This window comes from Toxorhynchites rutilus, chromosome 2 (assembly GCF_029784135.1).
Source record: "Toxorhynchites rutilus septentrionalis strain SRP chromosome 2, ASM2978413v1, whole genome shotgun sequence".
Lineage (NCBI taxonomy): Eukaryota > Metazoa > Arthropoda > Insecta > Diptera > Culicidae > Toxorhynchites > Toxorhynchites rutilus.
This window is the reverse complement of record NC_073745.1, coordinates 290,670,502-290,691,745: the sequence shown is the minus strand read 5'-3', so window position 1 is coordinate 290,691,745 and position 21,244 is coordinate 290,670,502. Positions and strand designations below refer to the sequence as shown.

The 21,244-nt window shown below is 37.4% G+C and overlaps 1 protein-coding gene across 2 annotated transcripts in view; it reads right to left on the bottom strand.

Annotated features, from left to right (window-relative positions):
- Positions 1–20,558, bottom strand: part of LOC129767695 (tyrosine 3-monooxygenase) — a 77,838-nt gene extending 57,280 nt beyond the window's left edge. For both annotated transcript variants that reach the window (XM_055768848.1, XM_055768850.1), the window contains exons 1-2: positions 20,383–20,558; positions 20,100–20,126 (exon numbers count right to left, since the gene is read on the bottom strand). In XM_055768848.1, the coding sequence (XP_055624823.1) occupies positions 20,100–20,126; positions 20,383–20,442 (87 nt within the window). In that variant the 5' untranslated portion in view covers positions 20,443–20,558. The remainder of the gene's footprint in view (positions 1–20,099; positions 20,127–20,382) is intronic.
- Positions 20,559–21,244: the final 686 nt, after the last annotated feature.

Genomic DNA, 21,244 nt, shown 5'->3' with positions numbered 1-21,244 from the left:
AACGCATTGCCAGGGGCAATAACATTTCGAGCCAAGCGTCATCTAATGATACACACGATGTTGGTGCAGTGAAAGCGCTCGCACTGAACCGAGCCTTCGTAAGTGTGGCACCGCATCGAACAGCGAAGTAGGCGACTTCGACGCGTCGGTCGAAAGTGTAAACGCCGTTACCCAGGCAGCAATCAAAATCAAGCTCCCCCCCGTCATCATAAGGGCTTGGTTGGTGCCTTTGAGAATGCATCAATGCATTGAACTGACGTTATGGCGAAGCATGCGTTAAGCTTGTGTTATTTGGGAAATACCAAGCATCTTGAATGTCTTACTGGAATGTTATAAGTTATTTGGGTTCGCATGCCAGTCGCAAAACTGCCTTCAACTAGGATTGCATTTGCACTAATATTGATCATAATGAAGCATTGCTACTGTTTTCGAGGTTGTTATTAACAAAAAGAGTTTATTTCGCTTGTTTAATCACCAAGAAAGTAAATCTCGTTCTGGAATTTTGTATGTGATTAGGTTTCGCTTGCCAGTAGCAAAACTTCCTCCACTAAGGGTGACAGCTGCGCTTCTCTCGAGCATGAGAAAGTAATGCAACTTTTTTCGAGGCCAGTAATATTAACAGAAGTGTTTCTTTTGAGAATAGCGCAAAATTATGAGAAGTGTGTATATTCCTAGTAGTTTCAAGCCACCAATGTATGGTTCTGTATGCATGCTATGGCGAACGCTTGTTTGGCGCTTGGTTTACGTTGTACGAACGATGTCTAGAGGTGCGAATCCTTTGAGGCAATACTAAATAACATGTAGCATGATATTTGATACTTGCAAGTGTTGTCATTGTTGTTGTTTCCATGCGGTGCCAAAAATATATTGATGTAGTTATGAGATGTGGAATAATGGTGCTGGTGCAACATGTATATAATCGACTGTAGACGAGTCTATGTCAATTGCGAAAAAGGTCACCGGAATAGGGTTCGAAGTAAATTTTCAATACATTGACATGAAATAAATTGCGACATACGATCACCTGGTGTATTGTTTTGCGAGGACAAGAATGGATCATCTATCAATTATCGTCAACTTTCACAGATTATTCTACTAAGCAGTTGTTTCTAAAATTTCACAGCATTTTAGAATAATATCGGAGGTAAAAATAAGCGACTTATTTAAAATAACAGCGTAGTTCTACGTCAACAATGCGGTCGTATCTTGGACACAACCTCCTATATTTTTTCATAATGAAATTTATCATGAGGTCAATTAAATGTGAACGAAGGTGACGCAATCCGAGTCGGTCGCCGGATCGCTGTCAGAAGCGGCGGCCACTCGCAAGCAAACCTGTGTCTTTGATTTGCTTCTGCGCATTAGTGAATGCTCTGCACTGGGCTTGAATTGAGCATATTCTGAGAATTCATTCAAAGCCAAAAGATTTTTCGTGTCCGTTCTACAAGGCCACAGACCAGAGGAACTGATTGTCGTAGCGAAAGCAAAATTGCGCTGATTCTTTTGTTTTCGGTGATTCACCATGCTATTGGTATTAGAATATAAAAATTATGCCTAGGTGCTCAGGTGCTCCTTTTGGTAGACACAGTTTTAGAAGCACAAATTGAACAAATCATAACGTGGGGGTTTTGTTTAGATAATGCTTTACATTTTCCAATTATTCTCAATAGTTCCAACAAAATTAAAATTTTCTCATATAACTAATATCAACAATATTAATCGAAGAAATATCGAACTGTTAATCTGTTAATTAGGCAATAAATCATAACGGTGAAAATGTTTATTAATGCCATGAATATTTAACCGGCAGCCAAATTTTTGACATCTTCATCAGCAAATATCTTCATTTCAATAAATGGAAGTGTATTTGAATATTTCTAACACGTCTATTTGTCGTATCATGAGAGAGCTACCGACTTTTGAATGTTTGGTCGAATACCATAAAAACAGCAACATTTGAAGTAAGTGGTTTGTAATATTCACTAAATTCTTATTATTTTCGAAGAAAAAATCCATTAGTTTTCCAGATAAGAGACTGATTAGCCAAGCTCCCTCAAATATTGAAGTATAATCTTAGAATTTGACCAACATTTTTGCAGTACTGCCACGTTATTCAGAACGAATCGGATATTGAAAATGATATTGATATTATACTGTTACTGTGTGTATACTGTTCTGATCTCGTGAATAAATTCATTCAATTAATTGTCGTGCACGCGTCGCATTAAGTAGTTCCTTGTCCTTCTGGAACCGAGCATATAGCACGAAAGGTCCAATGCATTTTATTCCAGCCTCGCGAACTCTGATGACAGAATCCATAGATCTCCACTTCCCAAGCACTGCAAAAGCATCATTATCTGTTCCTGTTTTGACGTGGTTTTCATAATTAGGAATAACAATAACCTTTAGATGTCTTGTCCGCCAGTGAATGGTAGGCTTACCATCATTTACATAATATTTCCGTGCTTAATTCAACAAGTCAATTATTAGATAAAATTATGTATTTTATTATGATTTGTTTTGGGTTAGAGAAGGTGACGGAAACGAACCTAATAGTATTTTTTCCATTTTCTTATGATCACTTTCTCACACCATGTCCCTTTTGAATACAGGATATCTAGCTCATTTTTAAAACCATAACAAACCGCTCAGCGTGAAACATCCCCTATGACCACAAGCCAATGAAATGCGCGTCGCACCCCGACGTGTTTGTGTACACGTTATTACCATTGCCGGCTTAGGTGTTACACCTGTTCCGCTACTTTTTTTTATTCGGCCAAAGGGGCTCAAGTATGCCCACTGGAATCTACGCATATTAGATCAAGAATGCAAATAATGCATACTCGGTTCCACCCGCTGCGGCGATTGACTAGTAACAGGTGCCACCAGGGCACAGGTCGCAATTGCATGTTCTATAACTAGAGCCGGTCATATTTTAATTTCAATTAGACCAGAGCTCGTTTTCTGATCAACTTGCCTCATTAAACATGGGTGCATTTTGAATGGGGGTAATAGCGGTGGCTCGTGCTGCTGTCGGATGTGTTTGGCCAAGTTGAGGATTTTAGTAGGTGATTAAATGAGACCTGTTAAGCTCCGATACAATGCCTGCACAGATCGAATGACTTTATCACATGGGTTCTCATGACTAAAGATCAACCAAACTGTAACCAAAACAACCAGGCATTATGACAGCGACGTTCATAAGCTATTGAATACTCTTGTAGAAATACACGCGACTAAGCTGTAGCTTTCATGAAATAACGACCCGATGACATATTGATATGAGGTGAAAATTGCTGATTCCAAACCCGAGATAACGAGCTGTAAAATACCGATGGACGGAACGCGAGCGGTGGACTCTGATACTGGGCATATTTTTGCGAAACATCGAGTCATTTAGCCTTCGGCGCATCGTATCATATCTTTTTATGCGCAACCGGTGCTGTCTCCAAACATCAGATGATAACAACACTCTCCTGCGCTAGGGAATCTTCGAGTTGCGATTGCACCTTTTGCAGGGAAAGTTTCGGATGGGCGCTTGGGCAAATAGTTGGTTATGAAATTTCGGCGCCCGGTGTGCTGGTGATTATGCAATAATCGTTGCTTGTCACTCATGGTTTCATCCGAAAGGAAAGTAGCGTTCAAATCGATCATGACCAAACCACACGTCAGGTCCGTAAATTCAAGCAAATTGAAGATATTCCAAATCGAAATCCACGGATAAGTAGGCTGTTCTTCATTTAGTATCAAGTGACGTCAATTGGCATGGTCCGAAGACAACTAGGTAATGTTGACACGGTGTGGTTCGCGTGCGTATTTTGAAAACCACCGAGCAGCCACAAACATATGGTAATCCCCCGGTTGCGTTGACCGTCACTTCAAAGCGAGGGGGCAAACCGGCCTGTGATGCACACGGGTGTGTGTGTGTGTGAATTGGAACATACCGGTTTCGCATTTCTGTCACGACGTCAGGCTAATTAAAACGCATCCTAAGGTTACAACTTTGGTTTTTCGTGATCGCTCGTTGGCCTGCGAGTGAATCACTCGAGTAATTTGACTGTGTGGTCTTTTTTCGATTACAGGAAAACAAGTTTTCAGTACATTGTAAACTACGTAGCGGCGATTGCGTAGATATTACCCACACGCTAGGAATATATCTTCTTGCAGGTATTTCCAGCGCAATTAAATTGATCGAATGTCAAACTCTAGATTTGTTCAACACTTTGACGGCCATGGTGTTTTGGCCAAAAAGTTCGTAAAAAACTGGAGGATCCAATGGTTATTATTAGACTAGCTGACCGGGCAAACGATGTTCTGCCATATAAATTATTTCTAGTGAATATTTTGGGTGTTAGATAAAACATACAAAATGTATTGTAAGCGTGTTTGAATGTTTAACGATTTATAAAATTAATCGAATGTGAACAATGAAACAGAAATGAAAATGAAAATGAAAAAAATGAACGAAATTGTGTAGTGTTTCTTGATTCATTGTATTTTATTAACATGTCAGTTACCATGATTGATCCCCTCAAAATTAAATGTAAAGCGAAGAAAGTAATATATTTTCTATTTTGTAGCGTATCATTTCGTCGTTTTTATTAATTAGAGTATTCACATCGGTTTTCTGGATTTAACATTTAGCCATATTACTTCCCTTATTCACAGAATTGCAAATGTATTTATTGGTTTACATCGAATAGCAGAACTCAACATTCATATGAACATTGAATGGGCACTTATATCAAGCCATTCTCACTGTTATGAATGAAAAGAAATAAAATGATGATCTTCTAACCTTTTCAGCGTAGACAGAATACTGGATACCGGGGAATATGGAGAAAAATTATGAATTTTCCTTAATTTTTTTCGAATTTCAAACCAAAACAAAAAGCATAATCATTTTAAATGTTGTGCTCAGCTGAGGTGAATATGATACAGACCATCGATTGTCAGGGTGAATGTCTGCGTTTTGGATTTCTTCGTTGATATATTGAACATTCGCGTACGCTTGTGATCATGTCATTGGTGCAATCTTTAGGGAAACGCCTTGTACATATTACATCCACCATGCAAGGCGATACAAGTTTCAGATCCACGCAAGAACCATGTTCGTGGTAGTCCATATCTCAGAATCCGATTGATTTGAAACTCGACTTCACGATTCGATCGACATCATCTTTTGCATTCTAACACGTTGAGCCCCGATTTTTTCTTGCTTCGCTTTCCATTCAGCGCACATCAAGAGCATTTGCACAATATCAGTGTCAATCCCAGTTTCCAAAGATTTTTTGACGTAGGACTACGTCTAACCGGAAGATACAGGGGGTGAAATGGAAATCTAGGCACTGAACAAGTAGGAAAAAATGCAAGATTTGGAACGCTTATAACTCGAGCATTTCTCGATAGATCGCAAAGGTTTTTGCATCAATTGATAGGAAATATATCTACGCATCTACCATAACGTATAATATTTCATTTTTCTTGAGATAAATAATTGAATAATTGTGAAATATCAAGCATTGTCCAAATGCACTATGTGCCCATTTTTGATTGGTCCATTCATTTTGTGCTCCTCAAATCGTACCGACCAAAACGGGCAACCAGAGCAGCAGCGAAATAGAATGAAGCACGATTGGAAAGGAAAAAGAAAAAAAATGAACGAAACATTGGTCGCAGTCTCACACATGCGTAATTCTCGAGCCAGCCAGTCAGCTTAAAAATCCCCGCTCCGCTGCCGTAACGATCATTCTCATTCAAACCGTACACCACATCGGTTCGTATCACAACACATCAACAAACCAACCCAAGCAGCCATGTCTGGACATGGTAAAGGAGGAAAAGTGAAGGGAAAGGCAAAATCCCGCTCGAACCGTGTTGGTCTGCAATTTCCCGTAGGTGTATTCGCCAATTGCTCCGCAAGGGTAGCTAGACCGAGCGCGTTAGTACCAGTGCACCAGTCCACCTAGCCGGCGTTATATAGTTTCGGCCGCCGAAGTGATCGAGTCAGCTGGCAAAGCTGCTCGCGACGATAAGAAAACCCGCATTCAGAACAGAACACATTCGGTTCGGTGGACATCAAGACAACAGGCAGTTGCAGCGAGTGGCGAGTGGCAAACACAATCGTAAAACGGCAGCTGGTAGCAGAAGAAAAAAGTTTGTTCTTTATACAATCTGCTTTGGTGGCAAATCCAGAACAAGGCGGCATCGAGGGCGTTCGAAATGGTTTTTTTTCAAAACCACGAGTACAAAGTTTTCTAAATTGGAACCATTGCATAAAACAAGGCGCTTATCAGGGCCATTAAACCTTTCAAAAAAGAGTTTACGAAATACAGTTCAATGCTTTCTAAAATAATATCCAAAATAATAAAACACAGATTGATTTTTTCATAATTTGTTTGCCAGGATCTGATGAGTATGTGAATTTGGCAGTTGTTCTGAGCTTATTGATAGTTGGGGACTTTCCTGATTATTCAATTTTCAGCAATTCTTAAATTGTTTCCAGATTGAAAGTACAGTAATTTACAATTAGTTCGACATTTAGCTAATTGGACGGACATGTAATGCGACATATTTAGTTGGACATTTTTGTAAACAAAGAGATCCAAATTATGACCCCACATTGAAAGTCGACACTGTACCACTGTCATCGCAAATGTTCAATTACAGGTTAAAATCGCCTCCAATGCGACACTGAGTGGTGCTTCGGCACGTCCCATTGAATGTAATTTACTGTACAACATGTCACAAAGCTGGATGGGAAGAAATTTTCCAACTGTGAAAGCTGTGGCGAGTGGCAACAAATCGCTAAACAGGAAGGTTTAGCCGAACAAGATGGGGATATCGAGTGATAACAAAACAATAAACTCTTTAGATTGAAGATAATTTTGTGATCCTGAAAAGGACCCTTTTTAGCCTGCATGTGAATCCAACGAGAGAACAAATCGTAATGAATGTATTTTTTTGCCATCGCTGACTTTTAACGCTCATTCGTTCGTCTCGTTGGACTCGCCCCTTTGGCTGAGTCTGCCGATTTGTCTCTATCCTGTGAGTGTGTACCGCTAGAGTATAAAACGCGCGGACCCCAAAAAAATATCTTATTTTCTTTCAAACCGTAAACCCGTGTGGTTGTACGGCATCGGCATCGTGGACGTAACAAAGGAGGACAAGTTAAGGGAAAGGCAAAGTCTCATTCGAACCGTGCAGGTCTCCAGTTCCCTGTTGGTCGCATTCACTGATTGCTCCGCAAGGGTAACTAGGCCGAACGGATTGGTGCCGGAGCACCAGTATACCTAACAGCGATTATAGAGTTTCGACCGTCGGAGTGCTCGAGTTGGCTTGCAAAGCTGCTCACGACAATCAGAAAACCCGCATCAAGAACAGAGCAGCTTCAGTTCGGCGCTCATCAAGGCAACAACTAGTTTCAGCGAGCGGCAAACGTAATCGCAAAACGGCAGCAGGTATAAGAAAGAAAAAGTTTGTTTATACAAACTGCTTTGGTGGCAAAACCAGCCACCGTAAAACACGGCGCTTTTCAGGGCCATTAAACCATTCAAAGAAGAGTTATTAAAAGTTTTTCACAATACCAATGCATTCTAAAGTGACATAATATGACATATAATATAAACTGTTTTTTTTGTTTATGCTTGTTCTTGAACTTATTGGTGGTTGGGGTTTTTTAAATTGATCATTCAGTTTTCACAAACCCATGTATGGTTTCCGAATTAAAAGTGGCTTCAAATTACAACACATTGTATGCAGGATAGCATTAACGAATTTTATCGGTAGCAAGAACTGCTTTCTTTAGTTGATAACTGATGTTGAAAATTGACTGACGTTGCATCTGCATTGCATAGAGAAATAACTAAGGAGCAACACGATGAGCTATGTATTTCCTGCTGCTCTGTTCTTATTTTAAAGGACTTTAATCCGAAGGTCATCCGTCCCTATATTTACTGTTGGTTTTTCAGAACGCTTATAGCTCGTTTATTTCTCGACAGATCGTAGAGTTCGTCTCCAAAACCTCAGTTCTTTTTATTTCCTTTGTTTGCGGAGACTACAAATCTTACAATTCATTCGTCTCCGAAACCACAGCTTAAGGTACGGTAATGTGCTCAATAGTGAAATATATGATAGTGAACGAGCTGATGACCACCTGTGCATTCCCTATCACAGCCATCATTTTGATTGTAAGATATGTGTATACGCCGAAAGATGCCCGACGTTGAACATTTAATAAGTACAAAGCCTTCAGAAAAAAATCAAGAATCAAGTTTGTAAAAAAAACGCAAAAACACAACACCAAAGGTTTTTTTCAGAACCCCCAACATGTTCATAAAGAGTAAACAGTAAACTAATCCATTTTTCAGGTAGATAGGTAGGAATTCACGTAGGAGAAGAAAATAAAACAATATATTTAAAATATATATTTAGCAAAAGCTGTCCCCTTTGTATAGTCCTACGTCACTCCGGTTATGTCACCGACATTACCCACTCGTCTTTTTTTTATTCTTTATTTTTGAGACTTTCAGCCTCCCGGGCTGGTTCTTCTCAGCGTTTCCAAAGATACTTATTGTAAAGATAGAAAATAGACAGCAATTCAACTAAAAAGTAGCCACATTTTGTAAAACATCCGAAAACAAACAGTATATAATTTTATTTTATTATTTAATAACTGTCAGTCCCAGTCAGTCAGCACTTTCCTACCAAAAAGCTCAACGTCTGCCTCTAGGGGCCGACGCGGGGCTCAACGTGTTAAATACGTTCGTCTCACATTCAATCGTTCTATGTAAATGTGACAACCTTGCCTTGTCGTAAAACAAACGTGCAAGTAATTCATCCGTATTCGTGGAGCAATTTACTCGCAGACCCGGAAACAAATTCAAATTGTTGAAGTTTGAATGAAAATGATTACTCGGTGTCGTTTAGAAACAGAGAAGACATAGCCCTGATACAAACTTAACTTTTTTTCTAGAAATTTCCTTGCATTTCCACCAAAACTTTATCTATAATATAAAGTCATCACCAGGCACAATTTTCGTTCAAGATTTTTCCCCACTTGCAGAGAATGTGTTCCTTTTTTACATAGAACACATTTGATATGTAGAGCTAATTTTTCATTTATTTATTTTTCTTTTTGTTTTAAAACGCGTGTTTATTCTACCCGAAAATCCATAACCATTTTAGGTTTACATAAATGGAACACGGATCTCAATGTCGACTATGTCGAATTGTATGGCAAGGTTACCACATTTGCATAACTCGATTGGTTTTGAGTCGAACGGATTACAGAACGCAAAATTGCAATTCGTTTGGATAATTCTGATTCGGGTTAGTAGACGGATGGGAATTTCTAAGGAAATTACATTATCGATATCCTCAGGGCCTATCGATTTTGTCGATCAACCAAACTAACAATGTGTAATCCTCGTGTCTTGCATTCTACCGAATACAGCCAGCAATATATGGGACCGGACCCGACATAACTTATTTTTTGACGTAGAACTACGTCTTTCATTTCTATACCGGGGTGTAAAATCAAAGTTTCGAAAACGAAAGCGTTACTCCAGAGACCGAGATTTTGAGCGTTAATAGCTTCTAAACAACCGAACGAAATGGTATGATAAACACTTCATTCGAAAGATAAAATGTCTACGCGTTATATACTTGTTACTTTTTCATCCAAAAACTTGTTTCAATAGCCTTAAAATTGCTTTCAAAACAGGCTATTGAAATTACCAATCGGTATATAAGCGAGCGCCGCTCGGAAATCCACTCAGTTAGAAGCTATCTTCGTTTATCATGAGAGCGCTGATGAACGGTGTCACCAAGAGCCTGTTTGTGCACCTTAGGCCAGAAGAGAATCCATCAGGAGGAGAGTGATGCCACAAACGGTTCCGCTTGAGACATCGGAGCAGCCGCCACACACAAATACACGCGCGGAAATATTTTCGTTTGGATGCCATCCAGCATCGAGAAGTTTCCGGGAAATTGTCTCATTACTGGAAAATAATCTGCCAGTTCCCCTGGGAATTGAAAAAAACATTCAAGCGAATGAGTTTATTTTAATGATTTCTATTCATATAACACTGCGACCAAATATATTTGGTTTTGTGATTTTTCAATCAAGTGCAATAAACAGGTGGTTATCGAGTTAGCATTAACCACTGGTGGGCTTCGAGTATCGAGGAGAATCTGGAAAGATGTTATCGTTATCGTCAAGTGCAATTAGCAGGAAAGCTTCTGAAGATTATTCTTTCCCATCAGTAGGATATTTTCGTATTCAATATTGGATGCGCGCGCAACGAAAAATGTTTCGCATCGCGAAAATCACATAATTTTCAATCGATTCTTGCTCAGTCGCTCAAAATATCAAACTCAGAGAGTTCGTTCGCCCCTAGTTTGCCTTGCAAATTGCCATCGTAAACCACACCTTCTCTCGATTCAATCACGGACAAAAGGCATACTTCAGCGACACTCTGGTGGTGAAACGCATTCATTTTTCGTGGTGACATCGACAAGACAACGCCCCCCTAGTCTGTACCCCAATCGACAAGACAACATCATTACTGAACTAGCTGGACGGCGAGGGATCGAGGGATTCATTACCTGGCCTGGAACGCATTCAGTTCGTTTGGAACTGTGAGGGCGCAGAAAAGCCGGTCCATCAGAAGAAAAAGAGAAGGCCACCAAGAGAGTATCAGCACCGAAAAACGTCGGAGACATCGGAGCAGTCGCCACGCACACATACATACACGCGCGGAACTATTTTCGTTTGGTTGCCATCCAGCGTCAAGAAGGTTCCGGAAAGATGTTATCGTTGCTAGAAAATAATCTGCCAGTTCCCCTGGGAATTGAAAAAACATTCAAGCGAATGAGTTTATTTTAATGTTTTCTATCCATATAACACTGCGACCAAATACATTTGGTTTTGTGATTTTCCAATCAAGTGCAATGAACAGGTGGTTATCGAGTTAGCATTAACCACTGGTGGGCTTCGAGAATCTGGAAAGATGTTATCGTTGCTGAAAAATAATCTCCCAGTTCCCTTGGAATTGAAAATTACATTCAAGCGAAAGAGTTTATTATGTTTTCTATCCATATAATACTGCGACCAAATACATTTGGTTTTGTGATTTTTCAATCAAGTGCGATCAACGTAAGACCACGTCTTTCGGCAATTTATTAGAGGTGTAATGAATCTTAAGGAGGAATTCCCGCTCCACGCGCACTGGCAAACGATGTTTACTCAACAATTTCTCAAACGAGAAATGGGTGTTGTGAGAAAGGATGAGCGAACGCAAAAATTATGTAGACTGATTTGATGCAACAGATATTTTGTCCATTGGATATGGAATACAAATCATATCACAATACAAGCAATGTATTATATATATTATACAACTTTCGTGTGATTGCTTCTTTTGCTGAATACAGGAAACTTCGATACAACGTACCCTCGATATAACGTACACATTTTCAAAGTCCAGAGGAATAATTTTTTGAATATTGTTTTTCTGAAAGAACAGTAAATTATCCGTATTTTGATACTAAATCTTGATTTGTAGTTTTAACCAATCCCGAAATACAACTTTTGTGATTCCGGATTCTAAATGAATCATATTTTAATCAACATTACGAAGAGAAAGATTGGTTTCGTCTTCTAGTTGAATTTATTCATCAACCTTACTCAAACAGCAACACAATAAAGTAATATAAGCTACGTTTCTGAGTTCTTTATTATGCTTCGATATAACGTACAATTTTGAAAGTAAAATGTACGTTATATCGAAGTTACCCTGTATTGTGCCTTCAACGTAACACTCTCGTTTTCGTAGTCCCCCAAATATTAATTTATTCATTCATTCAGAATTGATTCGGATGTAACTAAAAACAAATGATTACTAAATCAACAAAAGTCCTACGTCACCCTTGCGGTTATACCACATATATAACCCACTTCCTGTTTTTTTAGTTTGAACACACGCTCTTCATCTTTGCGTATATGTCGATCATAAATTGTTAGGACAGCTCACGACCAGGGTAACTATTATATACAGACTCGATTATATGTGATTCGATTATATACAGTTTAAAGAAAAATATTTTCATGTTTCAAATATGACTTATTTCAAGAAGAAATGTAACCTTTCAACGTTAAGGTGTAATTTAACTGACTGATTCATATACAGTGGGGTAAAAATCGTGATTTTTTAAGATTTTGATTGAATTTTCACGAAGAATTAATTATATCGATATTGCAGCCAAATTAAGATAGATAGAAGTTGGGTGTCAAAGAACAAATTGTAGAGCGGTTAGAGAGCTTCAGTTTGATTGAAAGAAACAATCCAGTTGAATAGAAAAAAATCAGGATGACATTAATAATAATACATTAACAATTACTAACTTTTAAGTTTTTCACTTCCAAAATGTTGTTAAAATCCATTAATTTAGATGTTCCACTACTATAACCTGTATCAAATTTTCTCATCTTCCAAATGAAAGCAACAGAATCGTCTTCCGTAGCGTACTTTGTAATGTAGAGCCAGTTCGAGGCAACAGAGTCCGAAGCAAAAAAAAAAGTTCTATAACTCTGTCATTGTTGAAATTCGAACATATGCGTAGAAGAATTTTTTCCATCAAATATGATCGTCTATCACCCTCTGAGAGAATCTGGATAATTTTTTTTTCATTTGAGAAAGGTATTTTCTGACTTTAAGGGGATGAATCAATAATCAAATTCCTCTTTCATATTAAAAAAAAAAGAAAAAAAATACATGCAAAAAAAAACAATAAAAATATTTTTTTTTATTCGATTATATATAGTGAAAAGAAATCAGAAACTGTATATAATCGAGTCCGTGCTGTATTTATACAGATTTTTCAGGTTTTTTGAAACCAAGAATCTGTTGATACATATTACAGATTTTTTTAGGATTTCATACAGATTTACAGATTTTTCAAAATAACGATCCAATATTAGTTATGACTTGATCTCAATATTTTTTTCCAAACTCACCAATTTTATTCATAAAGCATTCGAATCAGTCTAATTGAGAGTCATTTTGGCATTCATATGCAGCGTGTAATATTGCTTTATCATGTTCAATCTAAGGTGAAAAGATGCAAAAGTCTGCGTCATCGGCTAGCTTTACAATAAATAAATAACACTGTTTATCTTTTTCTTACTAAAGCACAGTAAATACAAATTTCACGTGGATACCATCAATATCGCCAAATTCATAATAACTATGCCAATCAATAAAGCTAAGAGTATGCTTCAAAATTTAACTTATAAATTTAACCCTCTGCGGACGTATTAAATATCGACATGGTGTCGTACTGGTCGCAATTGTTTTACATGATGAAGCAGTGATGTATAACTTTCTGAGATTATGGAAGATGAACAAGATTCTATTATGTTTTGTAAGCTTCTGATAAGTGTTCACTAAACAATGTTTTAATGTTTATGTTTAAAAAATATTTGCTATAATTCTTCTTCGTATGATATCTTTCGCATGTATCACAAAAATAATTAGTTTGGTGCCTTTCGCCTTTTATCTTTCTGTTTGAATATACAGAACAATGCTCTCCACATCTACACAGTTCCGTAATACATGGAGCTTTCCAATCATCCTTTCCTCAAGACTGGATGACAACTTTTGTAGAAAAACTCAGTACCGTTATCTATTTTTCATAGTAGCACAGTTTTGGTTCGGTTTTGGTTCACAAGACGTTAAAAACTCGTTTAGAAAAAGTGTGAACTAATTCATTTTTGCTTAAATTATAATATTAGTATTGCTTTTTTGCTGTGGTGGCTGAAAGCAGACAAACAACGGCGAAGCGTTGATACAGATTTCGATACAGATTTCATGAGAAAAAAATTCGAGGGCTTGTATCCGAGACACGACCGCTTAGGACGTAAGACTATGCAATTTTATTTTTTTAAAATTTGTTGGTTTATCATTTCGGATATTATTTGCGAATACGTCGAAATTTCATAAATAGCTCTTTAGTAAAAAAAAAGTATAAAAAAAATGTCATTCTAAAATTATCGAAGGTGTGCTATTCACATGTACAGGAAATGAACATGTTCTAAATTTCGCGCAATTTAGTTAACTTGTTATTCAACTGTGTTAATTGCAATGCCAGATACACTTCAAGTGAAATATTCGCTAGCGTTCATAGCTCGAGGGGAAACATAAAACACAAAAAGGAGTAGAATAAGCGACCTTTGTTGTTTCGGGCACAGATTCTGCGAATTTTCCTCAGAGGAGATGCAATACTTGTTCTATGCAAGGGTGGAGTTTACTTCGCAAATATTCTCTTTTCGCTATTCCTATTCGTTAGTTCTATTCTAGCGCCTGCATAAGTTGCCCGTTATTGATAGCTCTGTTCGGGATTGCACACAAATGGACAGAACAAATGTATGGGAAAATGGGAATGCTTGCAATTTTCATCAATTTAAAGTATATACAGACTATGGGATTGTAATGTATAGCATATAAAACAAATCTTAGAAAATGTTCAATTCGATTGGTATGCAAATCGTTAAAATCCGTTCGCAGCAAAAATAGTTATTGACTTTAACTTTATTTCATAAAAACGTGACCTGTTTTCTGATTTGTCACACTTAATGTAAGACGTAGTCCTACGTCAAAATACAGATAAAAAGATATTTTGAGACCAAAATCACAGATTTTATTATGGCAACCCTGCTCACGACATCGTAGAATAGCGTTATCCTGATCATATGGAAACATCATATGATGCAATTCAAAATCAGAAATGATGTTCATAATGAATGCATTACCTTTAGCGGGGTCTCGTTGTTTAATGTTTATGCAATATCCGTCTCGCCCCTTCAGAACGGCTGGGGATTTTTCGTCGAAGACACCCTTTTGACTTGCATTAAAGTCACACACGATCCTGAGCTAATCACTTAGAATACATTCAAGGCGTATTGCTTAGCATAGAAATCTCATGATTTCTATGCTAAGCTTATGGTTTTACTGTATATAGATGGTGCCAGGAACCCATCTAGCATAAAATTCAGTGTTTGTCAATTGATCCATTCACTGAAAAAATCGCTTTCGTTCGTTCAAATATGGTCATACAGAATTCCCCCAGCGGCTTTTTTTTGTTGTTACGTGCTGCAAATCACGACACAAAATAGAACGCGACAACTATGCATCGGTTCGCACTTCATGACACACCAGCACGCAAGCAAAACCATCATATACGCTTTCGGTGCAGAAAGTTCATTTTCTTCTTTGCCTCTAACATATACATATCGAGTGCATCCGTGGCCGAGAGGTTAGCGTCTCACATTATCATGCCGGGTGTTCGGGTTCGATTCCCGTTCTGGCCGGGGGATTTTTCGTCAGAGAAATTTCCTCCGACTTGCACTGTGGTCACGCGTCTTCTAGAGCTTATACGGAATACATTCAAAGCGTGTTATTTGGCTTAAGAAATCTCAACTAAGTATTAATAAATGACGCTAGTTAATACACATACGTTGAGACGGCAAAAGTTCCACAGGGAACGTTAACGCCATTCAAGAAGAAGAAGATATACATGTCGAACCTCTCCATGCATCATGAAACAGCAGGATCGTACGGACTACGCAAAGCGAATGATTTATATTCAGCTAATGTAGCAGATCCTGATTTTTAAGTCTCAGAGAGTATCTGATTATTTAGCTCGATAGAAACTAAGGGAAGGGTAGTCAGATTATATTTTCCATTTTTAACGCTGATATCCCTTGAAATATATATATATATATATATATATATATATATATATATATATATATATATATATATATATATATATATATATATATATATATATATATATATATATATATATATATATATATATATATATATATATATATATATATATATATATATATATATATATATATATATATATATATATATATATATTCATATAGACCGCATAATTTTACTAGCAACACCGCTCTCGTGAGAAACAAAAACTCTCTCGTTTTACCTCTTTTCCCACTCGTTGCTCTCCTCCAATTTTTTTTTCGAAATTACAATTTTTATAACACTATATCAAACTCGTAAAATGTCTTCTATCACAATAATCCAGACACAAAAACTTTTCGGATCATTTCGGGCATTGTAATTGGTAGAATAATACAAGCAGTGATGCCAAACTATTCTATCGAAGTGTCCTACTATGTATTGAGGCCAGTAGAAAACGAAAAACACATTAGATTTAACGTAAAACGTGTACTGTAGCGCACACGTTCGAAACTTTGGAAGATTTCGCGTATGCAGTGCTGCACTCATGGCCCCAGCGGAATAATTTTTGAGTGCAGTACGACACTCTGCTTATTCAGCTCCAAAGGCTTGTTGTTTGTTTTAGTTATCATTTAACATTTCTAATAGCATATATTTTTATGTTATTTCAAGATATTATCAATGATACGTTTCTATATCGTTACTAGTTAACCTGGCGGACTTCGTCTAGCCCAAAATTGATTTTCTGATATGAATATAGGTCGTACTCGATTATATACAGACTCGATTATATGTGATTCGATTATAAACAATTTTGGACTCGATTATATACAGTTTTTGGGGGTCTCCGTAGCCACATTGGTTGCGCGTTTGCTTAGTAAGCGATCGATCGTGAGTTCAAAACTCAGGGCCCTCATTGACCATCTGTGTTGTTACAGAATAACTACGTCCACGCAACAATCATCAGCGATGGAGATCGATCCACGGTCGAAATAAGATCGATTCATCCATACAACTGCTCTGCTCTGCAAGAAACATCGGGCTGCTGTTCTATAAATAACTCAACAATGTATCAACGACTGTCTCCGCTGTCCAGTCTTAACTGGATAATGGAAGGACAGATAGAAAACTCTTACGCCTAAATGGCTACTGTGTAAATATGTACCATTTCCAATGGTATAGAAGGGAATACTCTAACGCCGAAAAATGGCAACTGTGTAATGTGCTAATTATAGATATGATAAATATGTGACATGTACACGATTAAAATTCGGCTCTGTTACAGCTGAAATGTTAATGAGCCTAAACAAAACAAAAGGGAAAAAAAAAATATACAGTTTGGAAAAATTTTTTTTTTTATATTTCAAAAAGGACTTATTTTTTATGACATGAATTAGCGATTGAAAGCGCTAAAAGTTTTGATTTATTTATCTTCAAAAATTTCCCAGTGGTGCAAACAATTTTTTTTTAAAGCCAAATGTATTCAAATTGCATGAAACGTCGAGATCTTGTCATCTCGTTTTTTTTTTTGTCAAAAATCGACTCTCTGGGATTTCGTCGTTTTTTCAAAAATACGAGGCAAAACGTTTAGATCAGAGTGCCAACGAAAATGGTCATCTTAATTTTTCATATGGTACTTCCTGTGACATGCTGATTTGCAAAATTTTTTGAAAACCAAAAATCATTGGGGTTTTCAAAAAAAAAATTGTTTTGATGCCAAATGTCTTAAGTTTAAAAACTTAAATTTTGACATCTGCGACAATAGTAAATGAAGTCCGAATAAGCAATTTTTTTGAATAGAGTATTTTATCGTTTAAATCAACATTTGGCAGGAAGCCCCATATGAAAAAAAGATATGACGATTTTCATGGGCACTAGGGTGGCAGCGAAAATGGTCATGTCAAATTTCAAAAACCGACAATGTACATTTTGTTTATTGGCCCCAAAAATGATCTGTGCAAAGTTTCAGCTCTATCGGACATGATTTAGGGGTGCCTCAAAGCGCTCAAGGTTTTGATTTTTTCATCCTCGAAAATCTTCCAAAATTGCCAAATGGCTTAAAAATACATGAAACGTCGAGATCTGGTGTCATCTCGAAAAAAAAATTTTGGCCGAAAATCGACCTTTTGGGACTAAGTGGCCAAAAAATCAAAACTTTGAGTGTTTTGAGGCACCCCTAAATCATGTCCGATTGAGCTGAAATTTTGCACAGGTCATTTTTCTGGAGCAATAAACAAAATGTACATGGTCGGTCCTTTAAATTCGACAATTATTTTTTTCCATACCTTCACTGCCTCTCAGGCTCAGAAGTCCCAGAAGGACCCACCACCGGATGATTTTTTGGTACGTATTCAGACCTTTCCTTTCTTTTTTTCCGCATATTAATTCCTAGTATGTAGTGTCCATTTTGTGTGTATTAAACTACATTCCCACATTTCACGGGTATTGATACCTCTTTTTTTTCCTGAAATTTATATGTAATTATTTCAATTTAGTGTTTCATATATCAGTTGTAGATAGATCGAGAAGCAAAACCACACATTAAACTCATGATAGTTCTGCGTTTCAACTTACCCCGCTCTTCGGACAACTTGAAAAAATGCATATTAAAACTAAACATTACCAAAATTGATATTTTTCCAACCATCAAGTATGAATCCCTATTTTTCATCGAAAGTCATCTGTTATACCTTGTATATGCTGCATACAGACTTATATTTAGTGATTTTCAAACATAACTTTCAAATTGAACTTCGAAAAAATCATTTCAGCTTACCCTGGTGTACCTTATACTTTTTTCTTATTCGATAATTAGTTCGTTTTTCAAAGCCAGAAATGAGTGCATTAGCCCTGCTGAAGCGTGACATAAATTTATTGTACTTGAACCGATTCATTTATAATGGATCAACATAAAATACATGACGGGACAGTTATGCCTAGAATATCAACATGGGACAACATGGATTGTTTGTTCCCTGCTTAAAAAAAACAACTTTGAAGGCGGGAACAATAATTTTCTTTGTGTTTTTCCGGAAGATTTATGCATAAAAACATCGTCTTTGTCAAAAATCGTCAAAAAGAAACATGGGACAACTATGCGTAGAGCGGCAGTGTTCACCATTAAAATGCCAAAGAAAAGGCAATATTCTGAACAAAGCCTAAATTATGAATGGATCAATATGATGACAGTAAACTCAAGCAAAGAGAAATACAACATCTACTTGAAACTTCGAATTTCATAATTCAAAAATAGTGATTTCTAAAACCGGACAAGCCATGATAATTTTTTGGACAAACCATGATCATATTTTCTCTTTGAAGAAAATAGTTAAGCATAAAAAATTAACGGCTCATGATATTGAGACTTGGGGCTTTTCAACAAACCCAAACTTGATTATATGTGACTTTCATGAAGAAAAATCGATTTGTATTCACAAGTTGCGTGAAAACACCCAAAGTCGAACAAAACTGCATCATTTACCCTACACTGGGAAACCTACAGAGCCAAATTAGTCAAATACATGTTTTTGTATCATATACTTTCTAATTACTACAATAGTCAAATTCTAATCGGTGGAATTTCATATTTTCCAGATTGTTGACGAATTTCCTGATTTTCAAGGTTGCTAAGGTAGACACTCTGCAATAATATTGGCCGTGTAAGGCCCGCATTAGACATTACTGCATTTCAAAGCCATAAAAATCGACAAGCGAAACAATTCCCTTTTCTTTATTCTGATAATTAGCGAAAACAACATTTTAATCAAGATCTCTTTTCGCAAATAAAAACTAAAAAGACGCAATAAAATCCAACATTCGTTCTGCCCCGATTTATCTTTTCCCAAATTATGAAAACCTTCAGTAAAATATACTTATGCTTCTTTCTCCATTCTAAAATTCCCAAGCCACGAAATACATTCACCCGGCATAGCTGTCCTCTCTATCGGATCTCTCGGTAGCATACAGATAGATGCTAAAAAGAGGCTTGTTCGTGGATAAGCAAAAGTGCTGTTAAAATCGTCATGAATTATGTGATCTCAAGCCCGTTCGCACGGGTGGTCAGGTCAAGTGTGTCATATCTGCTATCGATTTTCATTCCACACGAGCAAGCTCATGAAGAGCTTTCATCTGCTAGTGACAGAATGGACAGAAGTGAGAGGAAATCCGGAACCATCCGAGGAGTGGCTGTGGCTTCCTTTGTGCAAGTCGTTCCAAAGTGCGTAAAACAAAGTTGATTTAAAATTTGAGTATGAGAAAACGAGCAATAACAATTTTACTGGTGCACTCGATTAATCATTAGTGTGACATGCCAATGAATTGTCTTACCTTTTCGTCCATTTTGCATCTGTTTCCCTGGAATTAAAAAAAAGAAAATTAGAAACGTAAAAACGTGAAGTTAAACGAAAAAAATCTCCATTCTACATAACAGTAAATGGACTAATTCAAAAATGTGCACAAAGTAATTTTATGGAACCGCTTTACAAGTAGATAGCGAAACAATAAAATCATTTACCACAAATGATGGCGTACAACACATTTGACGCCATTGCGGTGCATACATGTTCCACTCTAATCTTTTGAAGTTCGTTTCTAATATTATAAAACTTACGATCACGTTGTTGGTATCAAAAATTGATTTCGGCGAGATTTGCACTACTTTGTAAAGCATTTTTACACGGTTAAACACTACACAGACAGACAGAGAAAAAGAGGGGGACGAACACAAAGGAAACAGCACAGCACAAAAAACGCGACTTCGCCAGCGAAAGCACTAGATTGAAATGGTCCAGTTTAGAACAAACCAGCCAAATCACGGTAACGGTATTGAATTAAAGAGACTTTAAACTCAAGGCGCCTAGAAGTATATACTAAGGTGGGCCAACTTGCTAAAACCACTCTTCAGCCATCTTGGAAGTCTACTGTGTTTTGTTTGTAAACAAAACACAATACGCTATTGCCGAAGCTCGCTCGTGATCAGTCTGTCTCTTTCACGCTACAAGCAAATAATTCCCCTTCTACTTTCTTCCGTGCTGTTTTCATATACCGCTTCCCTAACCAACTTAGTGACGAAACGGCCTCACCTAGTACCATAGACCCGTCTTGTTTAAACTCTGAGGCAAGGCGCAAATTGATATAGCGCCTGTTTTTGTGGCTAATGAAAACAGATAGAACTGCGCAAATTGGCCAGATGACGCGAGATGGTGGAGCGCTCGTGAGACACGACTCGCGCGACGCTGTGGCTGAACCACAGTTTCTCGTGCTGGTCATGCCGGTTGTGGTAGTTATGTTAGTGAACAATCATATAGCGCCGTGGTGGGGGACACTGTATGGCTGTACTGGTCGGGTGATTGTGTTAGTAAATAAATATATCGCGCAACTCTGTGTTAATTAGTCGTTGTATGCGAGTGGCATGTTATTTACACCAAACTGCGACTCAATATGCGCTCCACCACGCTACGTTTGTGGCACGT